The 25,245-nt window shown below is 38.8% G+C and overlaps 1 protein-coding gene across 5 annotated transcripts in view; it reads left to right on the top strand.

Moving 5' to 3' along the window:
* The window catches only part of PLCL1 (phospholipase C like 1 (inactive)), a 335,868-nt gene that overhangs the window by 273,845 nt on the left and 36,778 nt on the right, over positions 1-25,245 (top strand). For 4 of the 5 annotated variants that reach the window (XM_028125267.2, XM_028125292.2, XM_028125286.2 and 1 more), the window contains exons 4-5: positions 495-570; positions 2,677-2,786. In XM_028125267.2, coding sequence (XP_027981068.1) covers positions 495-570; positions 2,677-2,786 — 186 coding nt within the window. Of the gene's footprint in view, positions 1-494; positions 571-2,676; positions 2,787-9,306; positions 9,555-25,245 lie in introns of those variants that run through there. The other variant, XM_028125271.2, reaches the window with a different exon arrangement.

Genomic DNA, 25,245 nt, shown 5'->3' with positions numbered 1-25,245 from the left:
CCTTTTAGAGGGAGGACCCGACCTCCACCATCTTTGGACCACCTAAATCCAAGCTGCTAACCTCATTGATGTGTTCAGTTGTCTAGCTCACCGCTAGGTGATTTCCTATTCTGATTCTTGTTGCTGTTGTTCCAGTATCACATGCCTTGATGTTGCAGTAACTTTTGGAGTGAGGGGGTGGAAAAGAGGTGTTCATGAATGTGATCTGGGCCTTAAAGAATGTGTATACATTTATTTAATAGTTGTTTATTTGGCATCTATGGTGTGCCAAGCATGTTACATGATTGAAGTAATTATAAGGTAGGTGACTCTAGCTAGAGCTAGAGTGGATGGGGGTTGGAGCAGACATTATCCTTCCATATTCCATTTCTTGTGCTTAAGGCCATGGTTCCCCATTACTGCCAGCATAAGGTGCATCTCTCTGTATGTTGTCCTTCCAATGGAACAGTTTAAGGAGTTCTAACAATCACCTTTTTATGTTTCTTTTGTGACAGATGATTCAAGAGAGCCGGTTTCTCATAGAAATGGCAGATACAGTCCAGGAAAAGATTGTGCAGTGTCAGAAAGCAGGTAATCCCCCTACTTCTGCCCCATTTTGTTTAGAAACTTTAGAAACCAAGCTTAGAAACTTGGTGGTTTTTAAAGTTTCTGTTTTTGCTCTTAAAATTAAAATATTTTGTGCCATAGTTTAGCTATACTTTTGAGTTTAAACTTAAGTCTTTGTTTAGTACAGAAGAAACTGAGGTGACAGTAGGTGGGTTGTGTGTATATGGGGGGGTAGTATCTGAAGATGTCTAGAGAGGTGAGGGGTTCTGAATCTACTTTTGTGGTTTGGAAGTCTGTCAAAACCCTTTACTACACATTGTCCCTTAAGAACCACCTCATTTTTATAATTTCAGCCATAATCCTATTAATCTTCTAGGCTTTTGCCTCATGTATTAATCACTATTTTAGATTTGTTCTTTCTTTAAGGATGGGATGGGTCACATATCTGTGAGGGCGCCCCTCTATTTATTTATATTCACCTTCTTACACACCCTGTACTTTTATCTTTCTTGGATTTATATTTTCCTTGATTCCCATGCATAATGATTATGATGAAGAAGATGACAATAATGACAATTGCTTGATATATTTGCATATGATATACTGTGCACACACACTGTTACTTAGTCCTTATGACAACTCTGCAAGTATCCAATTTATACATGAGGCATCTGAGATTCTGAGAGATTGAGTGAATCATTCAAGATTCCATATTAACACAGGGTGGAGCTGACTTCTGAACCCAGACTAGACCTTAAAAATGGTGCTCTTCGCTGGCTGGTCCACAGGCTTAAATGTTTCTGTTGACAGAAAGCACAAAAATAATACCAGTACTTATATAATGCTCTTTTATGCTGGATACTACTTTGAGAGCTTTATATGTATTGACTCATTTAATCTTCACCCACAATCCCTGGGGGTAAACTCTGTTGTTATCACCATTTCACTAATGAGGAAACTGGATTGCAGAGAGTTTCAAGGTCTTGCTCATGCTTATGTAGCTAATAAGTGGTAGAGCCAGACTGTAAGCCCAACCCCACCATCATGCTCTTACCATGTGCTATATTTGTGATATTGTGATATTAACACCAGAAAGGTTAACATGGTTTTTAGCTGCCTTAGTAAAAGTAGAGTAACTAGAACAAGAAGGGTGGTGGTAAATCCCTACCCTGTGTGGGCTGCTTCAAGCCCACTTTGAATATGATATTCCTGGGTGCAGGTCCCTACAAGCTCAACTCCAGGAAGCTGTGTGATGCAGATACTCTGCCTGGATGTCATCCTTAAAGAAGAGACATTTATAGTAAAGCTGAAACATGCTAGAATGTTTAATCTGGAGGAGAAAAGGCTCTAGTGGAATTTACTGAGTGTCCTTCAAATATTTAAAGGGCTGCACAGTGGAAAAGAGATTAGATTTAGCTGGTCTGGGTCTAGCTAGCACCAAGGAGTAAAGATTCCAGGGAGAGAGACTTTGGCTTGATATCAGTCATAGCTTTCCAAAGATGGCATAAGCTGTCCAGAAGAAAGTGTGATTCCCGTCTCTGAGGATGGTGATATCTTTTATAGTAGTCAAGCTTGAGAAATGGTTGAGCTAAAAATAACTTTTAAGGCCATTACCAAATCTGCAGTATTTAGTTGTTTCCAGGAATGCTATTTATAAAACATCTTTTTATTTTGACTCAACATTTATTGATTAATGTTGTTATCCATATGGACTCCAGGGTCTACTGTCAAACCATATGGATAGTTTATAAGGAAAAGTAAAAGAAGTGCAACTATCACATATGGTTTACTGGTCACACTGTCACACATTACACCATTTCACATAAAAACCAGGTAGAAGAGCAACAAGACACATGTAACCTATTGGAAGAATTTGGTTCTTAACCTCCTTCTTATGTCTTTATCTGGTGGCTCCTGGCTGTTTAAATGTAATTTGGTCTAATGCATTGGTTATTGTTAGTTTGCCCCTAAGGATAGCCATTGGTGGGGATGAACAGAATAGGAAGGAGCATTTGATTCAGGGTTTTCAAAATTATAGAGGAAAGAACAGGAATGGGATTTTTTTCATAATAAATGCCCATTTTTCTGAAATTTATACTAAGAATTCTTATATGTTCTTTTTTATCAAAGGGATGGAATTCCACGAGGAACTTCATAATCTAGGGGCAAAAGAAGGCCTGAAGGGAAGAAAACTCAACAAGGCAACTGAGAGCTTTGCTTGGAACATTACAGTATTGAAGGTAAATGAAATTCCCAGGTGCCCTCTTTGCCTTTATTTTTCTCCTGCTCCTCTCTCCAATGTGTAGAGAGGCATCAGTGGTTGAATGCAATGATTGGAATTTTTAAGTAATGTGTGGCCTAATCACCAGGTTCATGCTCAAAGTGTTGGGGAAATTGACATACTTTTTGCCATAATAGGGCAAATGAGGTTTGTGGTGGAGACAGAGGACAGCGTGACCTAATTCCACCACTCGGTGTTTTACTTACATGAACGTTTCTGCTCAAGTCAATATAGCTGTTCTTGTTTGTGGAAAGAATAAAGCCAAATGTTGTGGGACAAGGATCCAGCATGAGTGATTGGAAGAGCTTTCAACTACAGAGTATCTTGAGCCATTTAGGATTATTTTATTTTAAGAACAGTCTCTATAAATACATTTATTTTTGCAAATAGCTTTGGAAGTCAGTTTCTTGAGATTATGATTTGCTCTTCTGAAAATTGATTTTAGGATTTGAAATAAAGATGCCACTTTTCATATTTTCTTATGTGAAAGGAAAGATGATTTAGGCAGTTGGAATAATTTATTCCTGACAGTGTGGTGGGAGGAAAACAGCCACAAACAAAATTAATCATTGCTGAAGTTTAAAGAACACCTACTGTGTGCCACATACTGTTTTACAAGCTTTATATAAATTAACATTTTAATACATACAACAACTCAATACTACTATTATTTTTTTTTAAAGATTTTATTTGTTTGAGAGAGAGAGCACACACACACACACGCACGATGTTGGGGGAAGGGGCAAAGGGAGAGGGAGAAGCAGACTCCCCACTGAACAGGGAGCCCAATGCCAGCTCAATCCCAGGACCCTGGGATCGTGACCTGAGCCGAAGGCAGACACTTAACCAACTGAGCCACCCAGGTGCCCCCCAATACAATTATTATTCTCATTTTACAGGTGAGAAAATGGAGACATTAAAAACTTAGGTATATTACCCAAGACTACTCTGCTAGTAAATGATGGAGGTGGAGTTTGAACCCAGGCAGTCTGGCGCCAAAGAGATATGTTGAACTTGCTCTGCTGAGAAATATGTTTATGTGAAAGTGCTAGGTGAACTGAAAGATATATTACAAATGTTTATTATAAGTTCAGTTCACAAATATTTGTTAATCTCCCACTATGTACGGGGCTCTGTGCTAAGGCATTGAGGATCCACAGAACAGAAGACGTACCGTCCCTGACCTCATGATTTAAAGTCTGAGGCCAGGGAGTCGGGTGGTGGAAAATAGGCATCATTTGCTTAATGAGCAGGGAGGAGTGTTAATATAAGGAGGAGCTTATTTTCTAATATTAGAGTACAACATGGCAGCGTGCATGCCAATACAAATACTTCCCGGTCAGCAGATATTTATGTGGGCTTGTTAATGTGCCAATCACTGAGAAAGGTGCTATGGATACAAATATCAAAAGAGTAATACCTGAGTCTCGAGGACTAGTCTGCAAAGGGACACAGACATATAACTAAAAATAGCCATCACTTACTCAGTACTTAATATGTGACAAGCTTTCATGGCTAAGTAGTTTTATATACATTTCCCCTTTCCTCTTTGCAACAATGGGCTGACCTTGCAGCGACTCATGCTGACCCCGGTGTGACTCTCCCTGTCTCATGGATGAGGAAATCAAGGCTTAGTGAGGTTTAAATTTCTTGCCTTCAACTAGTAAGTGGCAAAGCTGAGATCTCACCTCATGCCCATGGTCCTCCTGCATCCTGTAAAACTCAACCCATTTGACTGAGTCTAGTCAGCCTATGTCAAGGGGGCGATCACCTGATAGCTGTGAGGCTTTAGCCAAGGTATAGAATCCCTTTGAGGGCTGACAATAATATTAATACCCAGGGTTTGGTGAGAATTAAATGAGGTAATACATACAAAATACCTAAGTCACAGTGCATAAAACTAGACACTCTCTATATACACCCTTATACACTATTACTTTTGCCAAGTGAGGATGACCATTGGAGGAACAAGTTTGTTGTCGTTGTTTCTTATTATACTTAATAAATTTTCAAGTATTTTTAAATTGAGATATAATTTCTTGTTTCTTTATTAACCTATGACTTAAGGCCATTCACTGTTTTCTGAGGTTGGTTTCTGTGTTGGTTTGGTTTAGTGACAGAGGCAAATTGCTAGATGGGGCTGAGCAAACGCTGTACATGTCATTCTAAGACAGACCTTTTGAAACATGACCAGTATTCTACGATTATAGCTCACGTACTAGCTGCTGATATTTCAGCTTGAGTGCTAGGAACTTAAATAAGAATAGTGAATTTTTCCAAACTTTTAATATTTCCTTTCCCTTATTGAATTTCGTGGGCTTGTTAATCAGGTGCTCTTTCCACAAGTGCTGAACAAATGACCTTCTTGTAATTTGACTTTTTTTTTTTTTGAGAGATAGAGAGAGGGAGGACAGGGGCAGAGTGAGAGGGAGAGAGAGAATCTTAAGCAGGCTCCATGCCTGGTGTGGAGCCCGACATGGGGCTTGATCTCATGACCCTGACATCATGACCTGAGCTGAAATCAAGAGTTGGATGCTTAACCAACTGAGCCACCCATGCGCCCCTGGAATTTTGATTTTTAGCTGAGGGACAGAGGATGAGCTCTTTTGGAGACTGTTTAGTCTAATGATGCCGCTCTGAGAAGATCCTTCTAAGACTCTCCCTTTATTTTTTATATCTTGAATGTGAAGTTCTTACTTCCTGCTTTGTTCTCTAGCCTTCCTGTTGATTTTCCAAGCTCCTAACATCTTCCAATAAATGTATTTTTTCTTAAGTTTTCTAGATTCAATTTATGTTGCTTACAACTGGTTGAATGAGTAATAACCAAACTTGTAAGACATAATCACTCAATTACTAGGATATGGCAGGGCTCACTATAAAATTGCACATTGCCAACTGAAAGTGTTTCCTTCTATACAATTTATATAAGTACTCTCCACTATTTATGGGAAGGGAGTGAGGATTCATTAATATTGGTTGAATATGTGGGTTCATGTAGCTAAACATATTTAATTCCAATATACTTTCCAACAAGTAATGGAGAAGCTAGAAAAAATGACAAATGTGCCCCTAGGGAAATGGTGGGTTGGAGCAAGGAATGGTGGAAAGGGGCACTGGCTTTAAAGCAAATTGAGCTGAAACTAAAAAAATAAATTCTTTAGTTTATGTTTCCTACAATTCAGTATTACATTGATCTGATATTAATAAATGACAGGGAAGCTAGAGAAAAACTTGCAGAGACAAAGATGAATAGCTCTATAATATAATGAATATGAATTATACTTAGTGTCCAAATTTTCCAAGCCAGGGATGAGGACTTAGGATCCAGCAAGAAGGCTGAAATCAAGATGGTCCTAGAAGCTCCTATCCATGTTTTTTTTTTTCTTCCATTCATATTTTAGCACCATGCATGAGTTCAGAGTAGGGGACTCGCTTAGCAGATCTTTTGCATTTCCCCACACTTAAGCCATATGCCAATAGTCAACTATAACATTTTCCTCCTATCTTTTTCTTTTTCTTTCATTGCTGAGCACAAACTCAAACTCCTTAAATAGCCATTGTGTTTATTTGGAGTGGTATGATGAAACATGTCTCAATGACTCAGTCTTCAGTATATTTTCCAGATAATCATTGGACGAAGATAGCTCTATTTCATCCTACCCTCACACATTAAGAGTTCCTCCCATCTGTCTTTTCTCCATGCTGTCCTTCAGAAATGAATTTTATTTGGTTATTAACATAATATTAAAATCTTACAATGGGAATTTTCCCTGTTCTTTAAGTCTTCCAGAAAGAGACGCTACAACTTCACTTGCTTAACCTATTGTAGGAAATTGTTATTAATTTTGGAAGTGTTTCACTCATCAGAGTTCTGAAGATCTTTTGGAAGAGAGATATGAATTTATACTGTGTCACTGATAAAACACAATGTGTTATAAAGTGGAATTCATTTAAAGTCTTGGACTCCATTCAGAGTGACTTGACTCCTCAAGTATAAAAAGATCTTCATTGTAAGGCAGTTACACCTACAAAACTGAAATTAGAAAGAACTCACAAGTAGCATTTTTAGTGAGCTTTCCCAGCATATAGTTTTCTAACTTGGCCTGTTGGCTATTTTAAGGAACTAAATTCCATTATCTTTACATTTTAAGAATTTGATGAAAATACCAATTTCAGCAGGCTGGAGATGTGTCAAGTAGAGACAAATAAAAATAATACTGAAAAAATATAACTAGTAAAGATTTTAAAATAAAGGAAAAGTCATGAAGGTAGTGGTCACTAGATCTTAAAAAGGAATAAAAAAATTAGGAAGTGGCTAGCCTCTTATTTGTTCATAAATGTCATTTATTACTAGTTGAATGACATGTGTTAAATAAATTATGAATGAACCATTACTTCATCAATGAACACTTCTATTAATTGATACGTACTTATTCTTTCCCTAGAGAGATTTCCAGCTTGTAATTTAATGCATTCCAGTGTGTGCCATTAAAAAAAAGCACACAAAAAACAGGTTTCTTTTATAGATTTATATTCAGTAGGTATGACATCCTTTTCTGCCTAACTTTTTAGCTTTTTATTACTGTTTAAGCCTCTGCTTCTGCTTTTTTCTTGGCAACATTTTCATTTTCCTTGGGAAGAGCTGAGGCTGAAGCTTTTCACTTCTCCTTGGGTACTTGTGTTGCTAATGCAGGCAGATTCTCTTATTTGGTCCCCAAATTTCAGACTTTCACATCTCTGGGGAATCTTGCTGCCTAAGGGAAATTAAATGGATGTCAGTGTGGTAATATGCTTTCTAACAGAGCCTGCAAACCCACTTGAAGTCTTTGCTCATTGTTGAGAGATAGGAGAAGGGAAACAAGATGATGTGTTATTAAGAAAAGAGGTATGAGGAGAGACATTCATCTCTGAAAGACTGAATGACAGCAAAAATGGGGTCACCCTCAACTGAATGACCATAGACATTTTAAAGCACTCTTTGTGACTCTGTGTGTGTGTTTATCAAATCTGGATCTTCTGGCAGCCATAGTGACTGTGCCCCTGGAGACTGCTCTGGGGTTACATCAAGAAGGAACATGTCCAGTGTCCTCTATGTTGTCTATGGAGAACTTCTTCAATGGTGTTTCTGGCAGCTGCTGGTTGCAGTAGAAGCTGAAGAAAGGTTAGCTTTCCTCCTGAGGCAACTCTTTCAGAAAAGAAGAGCAATTTATGAAGTCTGGAGAAACAGAACCCCAATGATAACAATGTATTAATAATAAACTGTTCTTCATATTGGTATTACTATGAATTGTTAAGAAACGTAAAGCAAAGTAGTTAAGAATATAGACTCTAAAGCCAGACACTTTCTAGCTGTGTGGCCTTGGAAAAATCTCCTTTTGCTTCTGTGCCTTTGAGTCATTTGGTATAGATTGTGCTGTGGAAACAAAAATCTGAAAACATCAGTGGCTTAAAACAATAGCTTATTTCTTGCTTGCACTGTATGTCTGTCATAAGACGTACACAGGGAGTATCACTTAGGAACTCAGCGTAATAGGAGCTGTCTAATGCTTCTACAATCCTTAGAGGTAGGGAAGCACAGATTGGTTTTAAACACTTCTGTTAAGTAATGTCATATGTTCCTTCTATTTACATTTGACTGGCCAAAGCAAGGCACATGGTCAAATCTGACTTCAATGGAGTGGGGCCGGTGTATTCTTCCTCAAGGAGAGGGAACAGATTTTGGTGACTATAATGAAGTTCCTCAATTACACCCACCTCATAGGGTTATGTGAGGACTAAATGAGTTAATACATATATATGTGTCCAGCATATAAAAAGTGCTGTATAATTGTTATTATTATTATTTTTATTATTAATATTTATTATTAATAATTGGTATTCACCGATTACAATAGGCAGTTAAGTGATTTTCACACAACATCTTAAGTAATTTTAAGGGTAACCCTGTAAATTTGCTGTTACTACACCCATTTCAGAGATTAAAAAAACTGAAGCTGGAGACGTTAAGTAACATTTCCATTGGCAGATGGATATTGAGCGATGGAGCAAGGATCTAAATGCAGAGACCATGCTGTCAGCCCACTATCCTCTACTGTCAGAATATTGATAGCATCATGATAATGATATATTAACTGAGTGCTTTCTATGTGTCAAGTATTATACTGAGTGCTTTATATTTATTACCTTATAGGAATAAGTGTCCTGTCCAGATAACATGAAAATTCCAATCACCTTGGCAGTGTATTCCTACAGTGCAGAAAGGTACATTGAAAGAGTGTAGCTTTGGACCACCAGTTCTCCTATTCTGACACTACGTTCACCAGGAACTCTGTTCTCAACTTGGTTTCCCAAGTATACTTTTTTTTGGTGCAGATGGAATGGATTGACCAAGTGACATAACTAGTCCTATCTGCCTGGAAGTCACATTTCTCTTTGTAAATGAGTCAGTTAACTTCTTTTTTTTTTTTTTTTTTTACCAGTGCATCTCCTATGAGCTTGGACAGTGTGAATCAGCTCCCCAGGGCCTGATCACTCTAGAGCGATTGGATGTTATTGAGCCCTTGGACAGATACCACTGAGATTAGGAAAGCAAAACAAAATAACAAAAATACCAAAGCTGAGGGCCTGACCCTGGACCCACCCTGAGAACCCAGCCAACCTCCTCCTGTTGCTCTTGGACAGCTACACTGTTCACTGGCTTTCAGTTTAGACGTTGCCAGCCTGCACAGCTTGATGAGGTACTTCTTCAAGTTTTAGAGCTGGGCCACCAGCAAGAGCTTTGCAAAGGCCATACTCCTTTTCCTCTTCTTCCTCAGCCCGCTCCTCTACACCCTCAACTCTACCTCTCAGATGCTCAGTCCATCCTTTAGCACCTAAGCCTTTAGAGCAGAAGTCCTGGAATCTTCTTCCTTTGAATAACAAACCTGAGATGATTTAGAAATGAGAGGTGAAGTCCCTATAGGCAAATTCCTCAGGCTTTCACTGAGAAGAAAGGAGACTGACAGGCAAAATTGAAGAGCCTTAAGTCACCAATCCTGAGAAGTGAACTTTCAAAGAGTTTTAAACAAAGCTTTTAATTCTGAATAAAGAGACTAGACACACACACACACACACACACACACACACACACACACACACACACACAGAGCTTTTGATTCTGGTAAGTTAAGGAAAATACTTTATAGTAATACATGCAAAGTAACAACATTTTAGGCTGTGAGTTCCTATTTTATCTTAGAATTGATGATCTAAGAGTTTAGACCTATAAGAAGTTGGACATGAGTCTAAAAATCTGCAGCTAGTATAATTTTTTAAAAATTAGTTATCTGGGGATGCCTGGGTGGTTCAGTTAGTTAAATGTCTCCCTTGGGTCAGGCATGATCCCAGGGGCCTGGGATTGAGTCCTGTATTGAGCTCCCTGCTCTGCCTGGGAGTCTGCTTCTCCCTCTCCCTCTGCCGCTCCCCCTCCTAGTGCTCTCTCTCCCTCTCCCTCTGTCAAATATATAAATAAATAAATCTTAAAAAATTAGATTATCTTTCTCACCTAAAGATGAAATCAGATTTTATGATAGCTAGAGTCCTTCTAGGTCTTCACATTTTTATGAAGAAAATATTTTTATGAGGAAAATATTTTCAATCTTTCTCTGTGCTTAATTATATTACATTGCTTAAACACACTGATCCTTTTGTCACTAAACCTATCAATAGTGTAAATCTCTCTACTTATACGTCCTCTCTTTTATGTCTTAATCCCCCTCCTTTGTTTTGTTTTGTTTTGAACCCATGGCACCACGAAGCCCTAATTACACTCAGTTTCTATTCTCACTTCACAGACTCTCACTCAATCTTCCCCGTTGCATTATTTTTCCTTCCTGATCACTCTTTCCAAGTAAGATGATCTATACTTACCATCTTTTGGGAATTTTTGTTCCCCGAAGGTTATTTTTTTTAAATTGTGCTAAAATACATAGAACATAAATTTTACCATCTTAATTATTTTTAAGCATACAGTTCAGTGGTATTAAATACATTCATAGTGTTGTGCAACCATCACCAGCATCCATGCCCACAACTCTTCTCATCTTGTAAAATGAAATTTGGGATCTAAAAAAATAACTCAGCCCCTGAAAAACACCATTCTACTTTCTGTTTTTATGAATTTTGACTACTCTAAATACCCCATAAAAGTAGAATCATGCAGTATTTGTCTTTTTTTGTGATTGGCTTATTTCACTTAGTATAATGTCCTCAAGGCTCAGCCATGTTGTAATATATGTCAGAAATTCCTTCTTTTAAGATGTGGTATATATACACAATGGAATATTATGCAGCCATCAAAAGGAATGAGATCTTGCCATTTGCAACGACGTGGTTGGAACTGGAGGGTGTTATGCTGAGTGAAATAAGTCAATCAGAGAAAGACATGTATCACATGACCTCACTGATACGAGGAATTCTTAATCTCAGGAAACAAACTGAGTGTTACTGGAGTGGTTGGGGGTGGGAGGGATGGGGTGGCTGGGTGATAGACATTGGGGAGGCTATGTGCTATGGTGAGCGCTGTGAATTGTGCAAGACTGTTGAATCACAGATCTGTACTTCTGAAACAAATAATGCAACATATTTTAAGAAAAAAGAAAAAAAAGAAGATAACAGGAGAGGAAGAATGAAGGGGAGTAAGTCAGAGGGGGAGACGAACCATGAGAGATGATGGACTCTGAAAAACAAACTGAGGGTTCTAGAGGGGAGGGGGGTAGGGGGATGGGTTAGCCTGGTGATGGGTATTGAGGAGGGCACGTTCTGCATGGAGCACTGGGTGTTATGAACAAACAATGAATCATGGAACACTGCATCAAAAACTAATGATGTAACGTATGGTGATTAACATAACAATAAAAAATTAAAAAAAAAAGAAATTCCTTCTTTTATATAGCTGAATAATATTCTGCTGTATATAAATACATTATTTGTGTATTTTACATTTATTTATATATTTATTTTTATTTATTTTATTTTTTATTTTAATTCCAGTGTAGTTAACATACAGTGTTATATTAGTTTCAGGTATACAATATAGTGATTCAACAATTCTATACTCAGTGCTCATCAAGATAAGTGTATTCTTTAATCCCCTTTACCTATTTCACCTGTCCCACCACCCACCTCCCTTAACCATCAGTTTGTTCTCTATTGTTAAATCTGTTTTTTTATTTGTCTTTTTTCTTTGTTTGTTTTGTTTCTTAAATTCCACATATGAGTGAAATCATGTGCCATTTGTCTTTCTCTGACTGACTTACTTTGCTTAGCATTGCACTCTCTAGGTCCATCCATGTTGTTGCAAATGGCAAGATTCCATTCTTATTTATGGCTGAGTAATATTCCTGTGTGTGTGTGTGTGTGTGTGTGTGTGTGTGTGTGTGATATCTTCTTTATCCATTTATCTATTAATGGATGGTTGGGCTGCTTCCATAATTTGGCTATTGTAAATAATGCTGCAATAAACATAAGAGTGTGTATATCTTTTCAAATTAGTGTTTTCATTTTCTTTGGGTAAATGTCCAGTGGAATTACTGGATCATAGGGTACTTCTATTTTTAATTTTTGAGGAAACTCCGTACTGTTTTCCACAGTGGCTGTACCTGTTTGCATTCCCACCAGCAGTGTGATACATGCATTCTCTGCATCCTGTCAACACTTGTTTGACAAGTGTTCTGGGCTCTCTGTTCTGTTCCATTGATCTGTGTCTTTTTTTGTGCCATTACCATACAGTTTTGATTACTATAGATTTGTAGTATGTCTTGAAATCTGGAATTGTGATACCTCCAGTTTCGTTCTTCTTTTTCAAGATTGCTTTGGCTAGTCTGGGTCTTTTTTGGTTTCATATAAATTTTAGGATTATGTGTTTTAGTTCTGTGAAAATTGCTGTTAGTATTTTCACAGAGATTGCATTAAATCTGTGGATTGCTTTGGGTAGTGTGAACATTTTGACAATATTTGTTCTTCCAATCCATGAGCATGGAGTATCTTTCCATTTGTTTGTGTCATCTTCAATTTCTTTCATCAATGTTTTGTAGTTTTCAGAGTACAAATCTTTCTCCTCCTTAAGTTTATTCCTAGGTATTTAATTCTTTTTGGTGCAGTTGTAAATGGGGTTGTTTTCTTAATTTCTCTTTCTGCTATTTCATTTTAGTTTATGGAGATGCAATGGATTTCTGTATTTTGGCTTTGTATCCTGTGCCCTGACTGAATTCCATCAATTCTAGTAGTTTTTTGATGGAGTCTTTAGGGTTTTCTATATATAGTATCCTGTCATCTGCAAATACTGAAAGTTTTACTTCTTCCTTATGAATTTGGATGCCTTTTATTTCTTTTTGTTGTCTGATTGCTATGGCTAGTGTGTCCAGTACTATGTTGAATAAAAGTGGTGAGAGTGGACCTCTTTCTCTTGTTCCTGATCACAGGGGAAAAGCTCTCAGTTTTTCACCATTGGGTGTGATGTTAGCTGTGGGTTTTTCATACATGGCCTTTACTGTGTTGAGGTATATTCCCTCTAAACCTACTTTGTTGAGGTTTTTTTGTTTTTGTTTTTGTTTTTGTTTTTTTTATCATGAATGGATGTTGTACTTTGTCAAGTGCTTTTTCTGCATTTACTGATCATATGGCTTTTATCCTTTCTTTTATTGATGTGATGTATCACGTTGATTTGCAGATATTGAACCACCCTTGCAACTCAGGAATAAATCTCACTTGTTTGTGATGAATGATTATTTTTAAGGTATTGCTGGATTTGGTTTGCTAATATTTTGCCAAAGAATTTTTTTTATCTATGTTCATGAGTGATTTGGCCTATACTTTTCTTTTCTTTCTTTTTTTTTTTTTGTATCTTTACCTGGTTTTGGTATCAGGGTAATGCTGACCTCTTGAATGAATTTGGAAGCTTTCCTTCCTCTTCTATTTTTTGGAATAGTTTGAAAAGAATCGGTTTGAATTCTCTTTAAATGTTTCATAGAATTCACCTGTGAAGCCATCTGATCCTGGATTTTTGTTAGTTGGGAGATTTTTGATTACTGCTTCAATTTCATTGCTGGTAGTCAATCTGTTCAAATTTTCTTTTTCTTCCTGACTTAGTTTTGGGAGACTATATGTTTCTAGGAATTTATTCATTTTTTTCTAGGTTGTCCAATTTGTTGGCAATATAATTTTCATAATGTTCTTTTATAATCCTTTGTATTTCTGTGGTATCAATTATTATTTATTCTCTTTAATTTCTGATTTTTTAAATTTGCATCCTCTCTCTCTCTTTCTTTCTTTCTTTCTTTTTTTTTTAAATGAATCTAGCTAAAGGTTTATCAATTTTGTTGACCTTTTCAAAGAACCAGCTCCTGGTTTCATCAATTTATTCTATTGTGTTTTTACTTCTGTTTCATTTATTTCTGCTCTAATCTTTATTTTTTCCTTCTTTCTACTGGTTTTGGGTTTGGTTTGTTCTTCTTTTTCTAGCTTCTTGAGGTGTAGGGTTAAGTTGTTTATTTGAGATTTTTCTTGCTTCTTAGGTAGGCCTGGATTACTATAAACTTCCCTCTCAGAACTACTTTGCTGCATCCCAAAGATTTTGGACCACAGTGCTTTCATTTTCATTTGTATCCATATATTTTTTGATTTCCTCTTTGATCTTGGTTGACTCATTTATTGTTCAGTAGCATGTTATTTAACCTATGTGTATTTGTGCTCTTCAAGATTTTATCATTGTGGATGATTCTAGTTTCATTGTGTGTGGTCAGAAAAGATGCATGGTATGACTTTAATCTTTTTGAATTTGTTGAGACTTGTTTTGTGACCCAGTATGTGATCTATTCTGGAGAATGTTCCATGTGTACTTGAAAAGAATGAATATTCTGCTGTTTTAGGATGGAATATTCTGAATACATCTGCTGGATCCATTGGTCCAATGGGTCATTCATTTTTTTAAATGATTTTATTTATTATTTGATAGAGAGTGTGTGTGTGTGACAGAGAGAGAGCTTGAGAGAGCACAAATAACGTGAGGGGCAAAGGGAGAAGCAGACTCCCCTCTAAGCAGGGAGCCTGATGTGGGGCTCGATCCCAGGACCTTGGGATCATGACCTGACCTGAAGGCAGACGCTTAACTGACTGAGCCACCCAGATGCCCGCTCCGCCCCGTGGGTCATTTGAAGCCCCTGTTTCCTTCTTGATTTTCCGTTTGGATGATCTATCCATTGATCTAAGTGGGATGTTAAAATCGCCTACTATTATTGTATTACTATTGATTAGTTCCTTTATGTTTGTTGTTAACTGCTTTATGTATTTGGGTGCTCCCATGTTCGGTGCATAAATATTTACAATTGTTAGATCTTGTTGAATTTTCCCCTTTATGATTATATAGTGTCCTTCTTTGTCTCTTGTACAGTCTTTGTTTTAAAGTCTATTTTGTCCAATATAAGGTTTCTTTTACTTCCATTTGCATGCTAAATGCCTTTTCATCCCTTCACTTTCTTTTCTCTCTCTTTTTTTTTTATGATTTTATTTATTTACTTGAGAGAGAGAGCAAGTGAGAGAGAGAGCATGGTCATGGGGAGGGGTGAAGGGAGAAAGAGAAGCAGACTCCCTGCCAAGCAGGGAGTCTGATATGGGGTTCCAACCCAGGACCCTGGGATCATGACCTGAGCTGAAGGCAGACACTTAACTGGCTGAGCCACCCAGGTGCCCTCATCCCTTCACTTTCAATTTGCATGTGTCTAAAGGGGTCTCAGATGAGTCTCTCGTAGGCAACATATAGATGGGTTTTGCTTTTTACTCATTCTGTCATCCTATGTCTTTTGATTGAAATGTTTAGTCCATTTACATTCAAAATGATTATTGCTAGATATGTACTTACTGCCATTTTGTTACTTGTTTTATGGTTGTTTTTGTAGCTCTTGTCTGTTCCTTTTTTTTAAATATTTTATTTATTTATTTGAGAGAGAGAGAATGAGAGATAGAAAGCACGAGAGGGAAGAGGGTCAGAGGGAGAAGCAGACTCCCTGATGAGCAGGGAGCCCAATGTGGAACTCGATCCAAGGACTCCAGGATCATGACCTGAGCTGAAGGCAGTCGCTTAACCAACTGAGCCACCCAGGGGCCCCTTGTCTGTTCCTTTCTTCTCTTGCTCTCTTCTCTCACAATTGGTTGACTTTTTTTTTTAGTGATATACTTGGATTCCTTTATTTTTTTAATGTTTATTATTGGTTTTTGATTTGTGGTTACCATTTGGCTTGTATATAACATCTTATGCATATAGCAGTCTATATTAAGTTGATGGTCACATAAGTTTGAACTAATTCTTTACTCTTCTCTCCATCTGTTTTTATAATATGCTGTCATACTTTACATCCTTTTATCTTGTGAGTCCCTTAACTGATTTTTATAGATATACTTAATTTCACTGCTTTTGGGCTTCTTACTTTTCTTACTCCTACTTATGGTCTTTCCTTTCCACTCAAGGAGTCCCTTTTAACATTTCTTGTAGGTCTGGTTTAGTTTTCATGAATTCCTTTAATTTTCATTTGTCTGGGAAACTCTTTATCTCTGCTTTTATTCTGAATGATAGCCTTGCTGGTTAGGGTATTATGGGCTGCAGGTTTTTTTCCTTTAGCACTTTGACTATATCATGTCACTTTCTTCTGGCCTGCAAAGTTTCTGCTGAAAAATCAGCTTATAGCCTTATGGGGTTTCCCTTGTATATAACTATTTTCTTCTCTCTTGCTGTTTTTTTTTTTTTTTAATTCTATCTTTATCACCACCTTTTGCCATTTTTAATTACTGTATGTCTTAGTGTGGACCTCCTTGGGTTGATTTTGTTGGGGGCTACTGTGCCCCCTGGATCTGGATTTCTGTTTCCCAGATTTGGGAAGTTTTCTGCTATCATTTCTTTGAATAATTTTCTGTCCCTTTTTCTCTCTTCTTCTGGGATGCCTATAATGTGAATGTTATTAGGTTTGATGGTATCGCTGAGTTCCCTAAGTCTATTTCCATTTTGTATTATTTTTTCTCGCTCACATTTTCGTCTTGATAGCTTTCTATTTCTCTAACCTCTAGGTTGCTGATCTGTTCTTCAGCCTCCTCTTGTCTACTATTTATTCCATCTAGTGCATTTTTTTAAAATTTTTTTATTGTTATGTTAATCACCATATATTACATCATTAGTTTTTGGTGCAGTGTTCCATGATTCATTGTTTGTTCTTAACACCCAGTGCTCCATGCAGAACGTGCCCTCCTCAATACCCATCACCAGGCTAACCCATCCCCCTACCCCCCTCCCCTCTAGAACCCTCAGTTTGTTTTTCAGAGTCCATCATCTCTCATGGTTCGTCTCCCCCTCTGACATACTCCCCTTATCTTCCTCTCCTGTTATCTTCTTCTTTTTCTTTTTTCTTAAAATATGTTGCGTTATTTGTTTCAGAAGTACAGATCTGTGATTCAACAGTCTTGCACAATTCACAGCGCTCACCATAGCACATAGCCTCCCCAATGTCTATCACCCAGCCACCCCATCCCTCCACCCCCAACCACTCCAGTAACACTCAGTTTGTTTCCTGAGATTAAGAATTCCTCGTATCAGTGAGGTCATGTGATACATGTCTTTCTCTGATTGACTTATTTCACTCAGCATAACACCCTCCAGTTCCAACCACGTCGTTGCAAATGGCAAGATCTCATTCCTTTTGATGGCTGCATAATATTCCATTGTGTATATATACCACCTCTTCTTTATCCATTCATCTGTCGATGGGCATCTTGGCTCTTTCCACAGTTTGGCTATTGTGGACATTGCTGCTATAAACATTGGGGTACACGTACCCCTTCGGGTCCCTACATTTGTATCTTTGTGGTAAATACCCAGTAGTGCAATTGCTGGATCGAACGGTAGCTCTAATTTCAACTGTTTGAGGAACCTCCATACTGTTTTCCAGAGGGGTTGCACCAGCTTGCATTCCCACCAACAGTGTAGGAGGGTTCCCCTTTCTCCACATCCCCGCCAACATCTGTCGTTCCCTGACTTGTTAATTTTAGCCATTCTGACGGGTGTGAGGTGGTATCTCATTGAGGTTTTGATTTGGATTTCCCTGATGCCGAGCGATGTTGAGCACTTTTTCATGTGCCTGTTGGCCATTTGGATGTCTTCTTTGGAGAAATGTCTGTTCATGTCTTCTGCCCATTTCTTGATTGGATTATTTGTTCTTTGGGTGTTGAGTTTGATAAGTTCTTTATAGATTTTGGATACTAGCCCTTTATCTGTTATGTCATTTGCAAATATTTTCTCCCATTTTGTCGGTTGTCTTTTGGTTTTGTGGACTGTTTCTTTTGCTGTGCAAAAGCTTTTTATCTTGATGAAATCCCAATAGTTCATTTTTGCCCTGGCTTCCCGTGCCTTTGGCGATGTTTCTAGGAAGAAGTTGCTGTGGCTGAGGTCGAAGAGGTTGCTGCCTGTGTTCTCCTTTAGGATTTTGATGGACTCCGGTCTCACGTTTAGGTCTTTCAACCATTTGGAGTCTATTTTTGTGTGTGGTGTAAGGAAATGGTCCAGTTTCATTCTTCTGCATGTGGCTGTCCAATTTTCCCAACACCATTTCTTGAAGAGGCTGTCTTTTTTCCGTTGGACATTCTTTCCTGCTTTGTCAAAGATGAGTTGACCATAGGGTTGAGGGCCCATTTCTGGGCTCTCTATTCTGTTCTATTGATCTATGTGTCTGTTTTTGTGCCAGTACCATACTGTCTTGATGATGACAGCTTTGTAATAGAGCTGGAAGTCCGGAATTGTGATGCCGCCAGCTTTGCTTTTCTTTTTCAGTATTCCTCTGGCTATTCTGGGTCTCTTCTGGTTCCATACAAATTTTAGGATTATTTGTTCCATTTCTTTAAAAAAAGTGGATGGTATTTTGATGGGGATTGATTGAATGTGTAGATTGCTCTAGGTAGCATTGACATCTTCACAATGTTGATTCTCCCAATCCATGAGCATGGAACGTTTTTCCATTTCTTTGTGTCTTCTTCAATTTCTTTCATGAGTATTTTATAGTTTTCTGAGTACAGATCCTTTGCCTCTTTGGTTAGATTTATTCCTAGGTATCTAATGGTTTTGGGTGCAATTGTAAATGGGATAGACTCCTTGATTTGTCTCTCTTCTGTCTTGTTGTTGGTGTATAGGAATGCCACTGATTTCTGTGCATCGATTTTATATCCTGCTACTTTACTGAATTCCTGTATGAGTTCTAGCAGTTTTGGGGTGGAGTCTTTTGGGTTTTCCACATACAGTATCATATCATCTGCAAAGAGTGAGAGTTTGACTTCCTCTTTGCCGATTTGGATGCCTTTGATTTCTTTTTGTTGTCTGATTGCTGTGGCTAGGACTTCTAATACTATGTTGAATAGCAGTGGTGAGAGTGGACATCCCTGCCGCGTTCCTGACCTTAGGGGGAAAGCTCTCAGCCTTTCCCCATTGAGAATGATATTCGCTGTAGGTTTTTCATAGATGGCTTTTATGATATTGAGGTATGTACCCTCTATCCCTATACTCTGAAGAGTTTTGATCAAGAAAGGATGTTGTACTTTGTCAAATGCTTTTTCTGCATCTATTGAGAGGATCATATGATTCCTGCTCTTTCTTTTGTTAATGTATTGTATCACGTTGATTGATTTGCGGATGTTGAACCAGCCTTGCAGCCCAGGAATAAATCCCACTTGCTCATGGTGAATAATCCTTTTAATGTACTGTTGGATCCTATTGGCTAGTATTTTGGTGAGAATTTTTGCATCCATGTTCATCAAGGATATTGGTCTGTAATTCTCTTTTTTGACGGGGTCTTTGTCTGGTTTTGGGATCAAGGTAATGCTGGCCTCATAAAATGAGTTTGGAAGTTTCCCTTCCATTTCTATTTTTTGGAACAGTTTCAGGAGAATAGGTATTAATTCTTCTTGAAATGTCTGATAGAATTCCCCTGGGAAGCCATCTGGCCCTGGGCTTTTGTTTCTTGGGAGATTTTTGATGACTGTTTCAATTTCATTAGTGGTTATAGGTCTGTTCAGGTTTTCTATTTCTTCTTGGTTCAATTTTGGTAGTTGATACATCTCTAGGAATGCACCCATTTCTTCCAGGTTATCTAATATGCTGGCATAGAGTTGCTCATAATATGTTCTTATAATTGTTTGTATTTCTTTGGTGTTGGTTGTGATCTCTCCTCTTTCATTCATGATTTTGTTGATTTGGGTCATTTCTCTTTTCTTTTTGATCAGTCTGGCCAGGGGTTTATCAATCTTGTTAATTCTTTCAAAGAACCAGCTCCTAGTTTCGTTGATCTGTTCTACTGTTCTTTTGGTTTCTAGTTCATTGATTTCTGCTCTGATCTTTATGATTTCTCTTCTCCTGCTGGGTTTAGGCTTTATTTGCTGTTCTTTCTCCAGCTCCTTTAGGTGTAGGGTTAGGTTGTGTATTTGAGACCTTTCTTGTTTCTTGAGAAAGGCTTGTATTGCTATATACTTTCCTCTCAGGACTGCCTTTGCTGTATCCCAAAGATTTTGAACAGTTGTGTTTTCATTTTCATTGGTTTCCATGAATTTTTTTAATTCTTCTTTAATTTCTTGGTTGACCCATTCATTCTTTAGTAGGATGCTCTTTAGCCTCCATGTATTTGAGGTCTTTCCGACTTTACTCTTGTGGTTGAGTTCTGGTTTCAAAGCATTGTGGTCTGAAAATATGCAGGGAATGATCCCAATCTTTTGGTACCGATTGAGACCTGATTTGTGACCTAGGATGTGATCAATTCTGGAGAATGTTCCATGGGCACTAGAGAAGAATGTGTATTCCGTTGCTTTGGGATGGAATGTTCTGAATATGTCTGTGAAGTCCATTTGGTCCAGTGTGTCATTTAAAGTCTTTATTTCCTTGTTGATCTTTTGCTTAGATGATCTGTCCATTTCAGTCAGGGGGGTGTTAAAGTCCCCCACTATTATTGTATTGTTGTCAATGTGTTTCTTTGCTTTTGTTATTAATTGCCTTATATAATTGGCTGCTCCCATGTTCGGGGCATAGATATTTACAATTGTTAGATCTTCTTGTTGGATAGACCCTTTAAGTAGGATATAGTGTCCTTCCTCATCTCTTATTACAGTCTTTGTTTTAAAATCTAGTTTGTCTGATATAAGGATTGCCACCCCAGCTTTCTTTTGGTGTCCATTAGCATGGTAAATGGTTTTCCACCCCCTCACTTTCAATCTGGGGGTGTCTTTGGGTCTAAAATGAGTCTCTTGCAGACAGCATATTGATGGGTCTTGTTTTTTAATCCAATCTGATAGCCTGTGTCTTTTGATTGGGGCATTTAGCCCATTTACATTCAGGGTAACTACTGAAAGGTATGAATTTAGTGCCATTGTATTACCTGTAAGGTGACTGTTAACTGTCTGTTGTCTGTGTTCGTTTCTGCTCTTTGCTGCTTTTGGGTTCTCTCTTTGCTTAGAGGACCCCTCTCAATATTTCTTGGAGGGCTGGTTTCGTGTTTGCAAATTCCTTTAGTTTTTGTTTGTTCTGGAAGATTTTTATCTCTCCTTCTATTTTCAGTGATAGCCTAGCTGGATATAGTATTCTTGGCTGCATATTTTTCTCGTTTAGTGCTCTGAAGATATCTTGCCAGTCCTTTCTGGCCTGCCAGTTCTCTGTGGATAGGTCTGTTGCCAATCTAATGTTTCTACCATTGTAGGTTACATATCTGTTCTCCCGAGCTGCTTTCAGGATTTTCTCTTTGTCTCTGAGACTCGTAAGTTTTACTATTAGATGTCGGGGTGTTGACCTATTCTTATTGATTTTGGGAGGGGTTCTCTGTGCCTCCTGGATTTTAATGCCTGTTTCCTTCCTCACATTAGGGAAGTTCTCTGCTATAATTTGCTCCAATATACCTTCTGCCCCTCTCTCTCTCTCTTCTTCTTCTGGGATCCCAATTATTCTAATGTTGTTTCGTCTTATCGTATCACTTATCTCTCGAATTCTGCCCTCGTTATCCTGTAGTTGTTTCTCTCTCTTTTTCTCAGCCTCTTTATTTTCCATCATTTGGTCTTCTGTATCACTGATTCTCTCTTCTGCCTCATTTATCCTAGCATTTAGTGCCCCCATTTTTGATTGCACCTCATCAATAGCCTTTTTGATTTCGACTTGGTTAGATTTTAGTTCTTTTATTTCTCCAGAAAGGGTTTCTCTAATAACTTCCACGCTTTTTTCAAGCCCAGCTATATACTTTCCTCTCAGGACTGCCTTTGCTGTATCCCAAAGATTTTGAACAGTTGTGTTTTCATTTTCATTGGTTTCCATGAATTTTTTTAATTCTTCTTTAATTTCTTGGTTGACCCATTCATTCTTTAGTAGGATGCTCTTTAGCCTCCATGTATTTGAGGTCTTTCCGACTTTACTCTTGTGGTTGAGTTCTAGTTTCAAAGCATTGTGGTCTGAAAATATGCAGGGAATATCTTTAAAGTCATGATTTAAATAATCTTTAAAGTCATGATTCTGAACTCTAGGTCCGACATCGTACTAATGTCCGTATTGAGTAGGTCCCTGGCTGACGGTACTACCTCTTGTTCTTTTTGCTGAGGTGATTTCTTTCGTCTTGTCATTTTGTCCAGAGGAGAATAGATGAATGAGAGAACAAAATGCTAACAGGTTTACAACGTCCCCAGCAAATATACTGTATACAAATCAGAAAAGACCTGAAACCAGGGGAAAAGAAAGGGAAAGAAAGAAAAAAGAAAGAGAAAAAGAAAAAAAAAAGAAAGAGAAAAAGAAAAAAAAGATAAAAACAAAAACAAACGAATACAAAAAAAGCAGAATATGATCAAATATGATCAGGCTAGTGCATAGATCAGTGCCACACACTAGTTTTTGCGCGTATTTTGGTCTGTTAGAAAAAAGTGCCTCCTAAAATTTTAAAGGAAGAAAGACATATATGTACAAAATAAGGGTTGATACAATGAAGGGATGGAAGATGACTGTAAAGATGAAAATTATAAAAGATTTTATAAAAGGACTTGGTAAGATAAGTTGTTTGAAAAAAGAAAGAAGATTTAAGAAAAAAAGAAAAAAAAAGGAAAAAGGGAGAGAATGTGATCAGGCAGGAGACTAGAACAAAGCCATACACTAATGATTTAGGGTATATTTTGATCTGTTAGAAGAAACTGTACCTCAAAATTTTAAAGAGAGAACAACTTATATATATATCCCAAAAATAAGGGTAACTACTATGAAGGGATAAAATATGACTCTAAAAATGAAAAATAGAAAATGTTTTTTTTTTTTTTTTAAAAAAAGGGATTGATAAGATGTTGGTTGAAAAAGGGAAAAAGAAAAAATAAAAAAAAACAGTCAACAAAAATTAACTTTGATGAAATAATGAATCATGGTAAAAAAAAAAAAAAAGCCATGAATCTATGTGCAGTATTCCCCTAGCGCTGGAGTTCTCCCATTCTCCTTGATCGATCAACTTGGTCTTGGCTTGCTGGCTGTTTGTGCGGATCTTCTGGGGGAGGGGCCTGTTGCTGTGGTTTCCAAATGTCTTTGCCGGAGGTGGAATTGCCCCGCCCTTGTCGGTCCGGGCTAAGGAAGCTGCTCCGGTTTGCTCTCGGGAGCTTTTGTTCCCTGCAAGCTCTCGGTACAGCTTTGGAGGACCAGGGCAGAAATGGTGGCCTCCCAATCTCCACCCGGAGGAGCTGAGAACTTGGGGCCCCGCTCCTCAGTGCGCCCACAGAGAAAAGCAGTCACTCCCTTGTCCCCAGTCTCTGGCCGCTCTCCGTGCTCACCCGGCCTGTGACCGAGTGTTGCTATCTCTGGCACCCGACCCCGCACGGAGTCTCCAAACCCAGCAGATCCCTGCAGTGCGTTCCCGCACCGCTCCTCCCCGGGAAGGAAGGGGAGTCTCCCCGGATCTGCTGCTTGTTGGGTCCCTACTGGGGGAGCCGTGCCCCGACTGGGCCGCAGATCACAGTTTATGGCAACCCCGAGCTGAGAGCCCGCGCCTCGGCTCCGTCTCTGCAGCCGGCTTCCCCGCTCTGATACCTGGGAGCTCTGGCGCACTCGGGAACCCCCGGTCTCTCTGTGACCCCAAGGGTCCTGAGACCACACTGTCGGGGGAGGATTCCACCCCCCGCTTAGCCACTGCAGCGACGTCCCTCCACCAAGCCAACTTCTAAAAGGTCCGATTTTGTGCTCTGCGGCTCTAGCACTTGCCAGAAGCGGCCGGCGGAGGCCCCTCCCCCGCCGTCTATCCTCCCGAATATCGCCTCGGATTCACTTCTCCGCACGCCGTACCTTCCAGTAAGTGGTCGCTTCTCTGTTCAGAGAGTTGTTGCTACTCTCCTGTTCGATCTCCTGTTGAGTTCGTAGGTGTTCAGAATGGTTTGATCCCTATTCAGCTGAATTCCTGAGACCAGACAAAATCTAGGTCTCCTACTCCTCCGCCATCTTGCTCCGCCCCCCCCATCTAGTGCATTTTTAATTTTAGTTATTGAGTTCTTCATTTCTGACTGGTTTTTTTTTTATGTTTTCTATCTCTTTGTTGAGGGTTTCACTGAGATCCTACACTCTTTTCTCAAATCTAGTGAGTATCTTTATGACATTACTTTAAATTCTCTATCAGGCATATTACTTATCTCCATTTTGCCTAAGTCTCTTGCTATGACTGTCCTGTTCTTTCATTTGGGACATATTCCTCTGTCTCCTCATTTTGTCTAACTCTCTCTGGCTGTATCTTTGTGTTAGGAAAGTCAGTTGTGTCTCCAATTCTTGAAAGTAGTGGCCTTATGGAGAAGCCCCTTAGAGCTCTGCAATGTCCCCTGTTCACCAGAACCTGGCACTTCAGGGCTGTCTTCCATGTGTGTTGTGTGCACCCTGCTATTGTGGCTGAGCCACTTTTTCCTTCAGTCCAGTTGTCTGCAGTTTTTCTCTTTGCCCACTATGGGCAGAGTTTTGTCCTTGTGTTGTCAACAGCCAGTCTGGGGCTACTCTGGGTTTGAGCTGAGTTGGACCAGGAATTTGCCTGAGATGCAGTAGTGCTTCCCCTATGTTGTGCCTTTAGAATCTTTTGTTGGTAGGTGGGGCCTGCAGTCAGACCAGATAGCTACCACCAGCCCATTACTTGAGCTGCAGTCTGACTGTTGTATGTGGTTATCTTTCCCTTTCCCCAGGGCAGGCATTACTTGGAATGGTGCTAGCCCTTGTTGGGGCTGTTTCCTTGCCAGGCTTGTGGCACTGCTTTAGATAGGCTCAAGCCAAAAGCAAATTGGAGGGGTTGGAACCACAGAAGCATGCAGGGGCAGGATGGCAGTGTTAGCAAGGTTCATGCTGGTGTGTTGTGGGAGGAGACCTGGAGCAGAAACCTGGCTGG

Source organism: Eumetopias jubatus, unplaced genomic scaffold (assembly GCF_037043125.1).
Source record: "Eumetopias jubatus isolate StellerSeaLion01/CBP00866 unplaced genomic scaffold, mEumJub1_p1.0 scaffold_3, whole genome shotgun sequence".
NCBI classification, from domain to species: Eukaryota; Metazoa; Chordata; class Mammalia; order Carnivora; family Otariidae; genus Eumetopias; species Eumetopias jubatus.
The sequence above is the reverse complement of the archived record's forward strand: the minus strand, read 5'-3'. Positions and strand labels throughout refer to the sequence as shown.